Source organism: Cibotium barometz, chromosome 4 (assembly GCF_041138505.1).
Source record: "Cibotium barometz isolate CiBa-2024 chromosome 4, ASM4113850v1, whole genome shotgun sequence".
NCBI lineage: Eukaryota > Viridiplantae > Streptophyta > Polypodiopsida > Cyatheales > Cibotiaceae > Cibotium > Cibotium barometz.
In genome coordinates this window covers 21,760,700-21,767,352 of record NC_141049.1, presented here as the reverse complement: position 1 = coordinate 21,767,352, position 6,653 = coordinate 21,760,700, and the positions used below count along the sequence as shown (strand labels likewise).

The following is a 6,653-nucleotide window of genomic DNA, read 5'->3' as shown; positions in this document are numbered from 1 at the left end:
TGTGCAGACTCCCCAGTCTACCCCAACATTTTAATATGCAGTACTTTCGTTGCTCAAAAGTGAAATGTCACAGTTCAACAACGAAATAGCACTACTAGTTTCATTGCTAAGCAACGAACCCGTTTCAGTGAAAATAGCAGCGATATATATAGGCCCAACATCTCCGTACCCTTCTAGTTATAAAAGCACTGTTCTTTTTGCTACCAAAATCCTCATTCTATTGTAGTGGCTTTTGTTTTATCTTGGTGATTCATGTATCAGCAAGAAGTAGCCAACAATGTCCACTTTGAGATGTGAAGCTAAGTATAGGGCCTTAATATAAGATAACTTTTACAATGATTATGAATTGTGTATGAAAAAAAATTCTTTTGCATATCTTTATGTGTTAGACAGTAATCTCCTAGCTCTATCTACATTGACAGAGCTATAGTGCATTAGTCGTCGTTGTTGTACACTATGTCATCCATCTTTTCTAGGTGAGTTGGAGACTGATAGAGGACAACAAAATTAAGAAGGGCTGTGAGCAGTTGTGAATAGAGGCTCACAGAAGATTTAGATCTTCACGGAAGACTTGGTGGTGGCTCTTCAATGAATACAAGAAGGAGAGAAGTACTCTCACGACCAGGTTTTCTCGACTCTTTCTCTTTCAGTCAATTTTCCAAGGTTTTAATTATGCTTAATTATCTTTTTGCTCTTTTTCTCTCACCTCATGAGAGTTCATCATCACTAAGGTCCCTAAACACAAACCAAATTCTTTCTTACTTCTTCTTGTGGGAGACATGCACATGTGATGGGAAAGAACCTTCTTTAAAAAAACCCTTAAATTCATGAATAACCACATAGGTTTGTGATTTGCAGTGGAGTTGTTGCTTAAGTACTCTGTGGGGTGTGGTAAACAATTGTTGTGTGGTAGCTTATGAGTATTTAAGGAAATCTAGTGTTGCAGATTTGTTTAAAAATGTTGAGTGTGGGAGCACATGAGACTCACCCACTCACTCGTAGGATCTGTGGGAGATGTGGTTGAGTTGAAAATTATGTGATGCACCACACAACCATCAAAAATTTCAAGTCACTAGTTGGTGAGGAATCAATTATAAACCTCCTACCAAAATTAGGTGTGGGAGTAGATGAGACTCACCCACCCACTGGCAGGGAGTTTTAATTGATTAGAGTGGTATGTGGGCAAGCTATTGTTGCACATATGTGTTAGTTTCTTGTAGTGGCACTTTGTCTTATTGCATTGAAGTGAAAGAATCTTATGTAGTGTCATGTTTGTGCATTCCACTTCCCTTTATAAAAGCCACACTATAAATGCGGCTACCCCCTCTTTCTGTTATAGTGAATTTCCTCATTTACTTCAGAATAACAAAAGAAATAGACCCTGATAGTGGATCTCTCAGGGTCCTACCTAGCTTGATGGGACTATTTAGAATGTAGAATGTATTTACCTTTTGGCCGAATTGTGAGTTCTTTGTACTTTGACTTCCGATTTTGTGTGAGCTTCATATCTCCTGGCCTCCTCAGTGTGGCTCTTGGGGTGTGACCCTCACAAGCGTGAGGCTCATGGCGTGAACCGTCACAATAAGTGTGAGCCTTAGGGGCATGAAACCTCACAAGCATGAGCCTCATGAGCATGAACCTTCACAAGCATGAGCCTCACGTGCATGAACTCTCACAGGCATGAACACTCAAAAGAGTGAGCCCCACAGGCATGAACCTTCACAAGCATAAGCATCACGAGCATAAACCCTCACAAAAGTGAGTCTCACGGGCGTGAACCCTCATAAGCATGAGACTCAAACACATGAACCTTCAAAAGCGTGAGCCTCATAGGTGTGAACCTTCACACGCATGAGCCTCACGAGCATGAACCCTCACAAAAGTGAGCCTCACAAGCGTGTGTGTGAGGAGTTGTGTCATTTATAAGGCCTTGTATGATGAATCCACACTATGGTTTTTTGTAGATACTTACATCCTCAACGTGTTGAATCATCCAATCATGAGGTTATTTATCAATCTTTGAATCCTCAAAGCATCCGTGCTTCTTACTACTTGTATTCATCCAATCATGAGATGCTTTGTCAATCTTTGCATCCTCACAGGATCCATGTTTCTTATTACGTCTAGTCATGCAATCATACAATCAAGTGTTTTGTTAATCTTTGCATCCTAAAGGCATCTGGGCATCTGTGCTTCTTTTTACTTACAATCATCTAGTGAGGCAGTACAATCATGCATATATTATGTGGGCGTAACTTGTAGGTCTTTGCTACCAAGATGGCCTCCATCGTATATTGTTAACTAGAAAGAACCCTTGTTACTACAAAGAGCCTCTCTCTCTCTCATCTTCCCCTCACTCTCTCTCGTCTTACCCTCATTTCTGTCTTTAGATTTAAAGGCTTGAATGTACACTTGAAAGTACTCTTCTATGAATTACTTTTTTAAGTAGTTCTCGTAGGTGCTAGTTATGTACTAACAACAAAGTTCATTAAGGAACTTGTGTATTAATTAGATCATAAGCTCTTAAGAGCATGAAAATCGAGCACATGAGCTGTAGAACTATCTTTCACTTGATTAGAAATAATTTGCAGCCAATTTTATATGGTTTTATGAATCCATAAGGCTCATTTGTGCACGCATGGTTTTGTGTGGATGTTGGCATGAAGGAAGGGATGGGTGTTGTATAGTTATGGGAACAAGATGACATGAAACAAGGATCAAACCAGTACTAGTGGGATGGCCATTCCTCTATAATGTTGAGAATGATATTAGCAGCTTATGTTATATTAGATCCCACGAAGTTATAACAACTCCATCCCTAAGTGGCATTAATGCCTACTTCTTTCATCCCTTCTTGCGATTTTCAATCAACACTGGAGTACATTCTCTCACATTGAACCAACATTTTCAAGCACTACACCCTCTCACAATTAACCAACATCCATATAATTATATAGCAATAAGCCCTCTCATGATTAACATCATCTTCAACCAATTGTAATAATGATTGATGCGCACAACGTGAGACAATGTAATCTTATACATGAAGATTCAAGTATAAGCATGGGAGACAAGCATGAAGATTGTGGTGTTGCCCATAACGTGTTGCAAAACGAGCTTAGTAAGTTTTAGCATAATTACTAGCATGAGCTTATAGATTATGATTATAGATTTAATTATATCATAATGGCCTTTATCATTTCAAGAGTACCCTTTTGTAGCCTTGATTAATTCTCAACCAATTCAAGTGATCATCTACAGGTAAGAACATTACAAAATGGGAGCTAGTTGCACGACTCAAATTAAGCGCATGAGACTTAAGGCCTAGCTCTAAAATATAAGAAAAAGCTCAATCGAGCACAATATAATGCATTATATAGAAGGGAACGGAATGTCATCTCCCACCCACACTTTTTTAAGCTTACTCTACACACAAGAAAAATATCATGACTCCAAACAATTGTACCTAAACATATAATGACTTGAGCAAAGCGAGTTGCAACATATGTTCATCGAAGCTAATGAATCTAGAGTGCACCAACGTAGTTTGAGATCGCTTCCTTATTTGGATGATGAGATGTAGACATGGGACATGACAATCATGCAAGACGCAATGTAAAGTCCCCCCGTACTTTTTACTTTTAAAAAAGGAAGACGTATTAAAACTTTTCACTTGAAACCAGAACCCTAATTTTATCCAATAAAGTATTGGACTATTCATAGTAATTGGTTATGTACTGATATAGTGCAATGACGTAACTAGATGTGGCGGTAGCACATTGATATGTGGTAACAGAAGACAATAGGTATGGGTAGCGATATTCGGTGATATTATAGCAGTGATATTAGGTGGCTGGGTCGACGACGAAACCTTCACGGGTGTAAGACTGGCGGTAGCGGGCCGTCTCAAGAGACCAGGCGAGGGTTCCGGAAATGCAAGAGGACAGGGCGTCTAGGTAGGTGCGCACACAGGGTTGCTGGAGGGCGGGAGCGGGGCTGTTCTGAATGATAGCGAAGAGATCAACACAACGGGCATCCAGGTCCTCTGTCATTTGGACGACGCGGTCGACAGCCTCCTGGAAGGTGGCGCACGCTGTGTCGGCAGTGTTGTACACGATGGAGGGGAGATTGAAGTAGTCGCCCACCGCTATCTCGACGCGACATGAGAGAAGGTCGTTGCAAAGGCACATGTAGTCCATGGCAGCGTTGCGGAGCTGCCCAATAAGAGGGTGGGCGTAGGTGGCCTCATCGAGCTCGATTTCGAGCGCATATTCCACGAGGGTGAACGCAGGGAGGATAAAGGAGGCCTGGCGGCGGATGTCCATGTAGGCGTCCACGTCCGGAAGGCGTTGCACGCTGCGGAAGGCTGCCTGCGCCTTGACGCCGTTGAAATAGTCGGCCATGGTGGCGGTGAATCGGGCACGGAGGCCAGCCGGCATGTCCTTGCACGCCTCCGCCCACACCTTGGCCAGTGCCTCGAGCCCGGCTGCAAGCCGCCAATGGGGAAAGGTCGAACCGTTGCTTATCCTCTTCATGATTATCACCCTTGCGCAGGATCGCCAACACGAGGTCCGCTCGCTGTGCGCTGGCGGCGTAGTCGGAGCCCAGGGCATCGGGGTGGTCGTCGTCCGTGTCGGAGATAAAGAGCCAGGAGATAATCTTGGTGACCTGGATGAGGCGTGTTAGCCTGCCCTTGGGTATGGTTCGACAGAGCAAACGGGGCAGCACGCAATCCACCACGAACTGGCGGGCGGCGGCGGAGGGCGGCAGCGCCACGCCAAGGACCCACCCCTCGCACTGCTCCCTCACCACCTCGTATTCTGGGTGCAACAGTGAGGGGAACGAGCAGCGCAGAGACGGCATGCGGAAGCTGAGCTCATGATTACCAGGCACGCGCAAGCTAGGTGAGCTACTGGCGGCGGATGCAGCAGCAGGGGGCACGGCGTCACAAGAGAGCTTGACGCTTGGCGCAGATGTCGACTCCATCTCTCTCTCTCTCTGTCTCACACACGCACAGACACTCTAGTCTCCTGGAAGGTGGCGCACAATGTGTCGGGACGTAGAAACACACACACTCTAGTAACTATTCATTGGCTTCTGGATTCTCTGTTCCGACACCTCCTCAAATTTATAGGCGAGATACCACACTCCCGAGTCCCACAACGCCGACCAATTACGAGACGTGTGTTTAGTCGTGGAAAAGAGAAGACATCCACGACCACAAGAGACAAAGAGACAAACCGGTCAGTTCAAAGTAGAGGGGAGAAAAAACAAAGACTCTCACGCGATAAAAATCTGTGACTTTCACACCCAAGAAAATGAAAGGCCTTTCGTTTTCTTGCAGGTGAAAGCAAAGCCTTTCGTTTTCTTACAAGTGAAAGGCTTTCTTTTGTTGGTGTATATTCGTTTTTCTAGTCTTCTGGAAGGTGGCGCACAATGTGTCGGGACTCGGAAGTGTAGAAACACACACACCTCCTCACATTTATAGGCGGATTGCTGAAAACCAAACATAAGGTAATTACATGTGAATTTGAAAATCAAGGCCATGGAGCACTATATGCTTTTTGGTGAAAACCAAGCATGAGGTAATTACATTCGAAATTGAAAATCAAGGACATGAAGCACTACACAAAACATGCTTCCTCTCTTCGATGATCCCTACATACCTACATATTTCAGGAGAGAGTGGAACAAATTCGTCTCCATCTACTATGGCTTTCTTGAATTTGTATGCCCTTTCCCAGAGTGATAAATAAGATGTGTTGTAATCATGAGGAGATGCCAGCTCTTTATCATCATCGATTGCTATAGGATTCGCTCGACTGCCTGGTGCACTATTGTTTTTTTCTTGCATTTCTTACTCTCCTTTCAGAATCGTCATTTTCTTCCTCTACATTATCTGTTTCCTCTCTTGTATTTACAGGGTGGAAGGAGTATTGGTGAAAAATATCTCTTCGATATCTATGCAATGTGTCAGGTGAGGGATTTTCATTACCTTCCATACAGCAACAACAGACCTTTTTCTGCTCATGCTTGAGCCCGTCTTTGGAGTTATCCAAGACACGACTGGGTAGTACTTTCCAGTGTGAATCGTTTTTACCAGTGTACTTTGCAATGATGCGCCCAGTTTATTTGCAATGTAAGTATCCATGTATACATATGCTCTTTCAAAAAGAGTGACTGTGACAAATAGACTTTATTCTTTCAGTCCACCTGGCCATATAAAGCGTACAGTTGTCTTCCTCTTGTTATTTCTTCAACATATATCTTATGTGAAAAGAACTTAAAGTGAGCCTTTTTCAAGTCTTTCATACAATAACCCACCATACCTTCAAAGGTGTGCATTTTTTTCTGTTTAAGTCCTCTACATATTACCAATCCTCCCTCGGGCTTAAACATATCCCAACTTAAATATCTTTTTATTATTTTCCCTATGCCATTATATTGATATAATAACTTAAGTATATGAGGGAGGGTGCCATTATACTGATAACCATCTGAAAATGCAAGTGGTTTAAGGTTCCACCTTTTTTAATTGCAGAAATTCCTTTCAAACACTCCATTGTAACAAATTCCTCTAAATGTTCCCAACATGATAATTTAATATCCCCATTCTCTATGACAACTTTGACTGATACTTCAAAAAGCCTAGT

General features: G+C 42.9%; 1 protein-coding gene across 1 annotated transcript; it reads right to left on the bottom strand.

Annotated features, from left to right (window-relative positions):
* Positions 1–3,845: 3,845 nt before the first annotated feature.
* Positions 3,846–4,986, bottom strand: LOC147639035 (microbial Terpene synthase-like protein 13). Its single transcript, XM_086793319.1, has 2 exons — positions 4,545–4,986; positions 3,846–4,486 (listed from the first exon to the last, which is right to left on the bottom strand). Exons 1-2 carry the CDS (start codon positions 4,984–4,986, stop codon positions 3,846–3,848), a joined length of 1,083 nt encoding a protein of 360 aa, XP_086649445.1.
* Between the last annotated feature and the right edge of the window lie 1,667 nt (positions 4,987–6,653).

Coding starts and splice junctions, on each gene's coding strand:
- LOC147639035 (XM_086793319.1), bottom strand. CDS start 4,986: ATGGAGTCGACATCTGCGCCAAGCGTCAAGCTCTCTTGTGACGCCGTG. Junction 4,487..4,544: donor GTTGGCGATCCTGCGCAAGG/GTGATAATCATG, acceptor GGCGGCTTGCAG/CCGGGCTCGAGGCACTGGCC.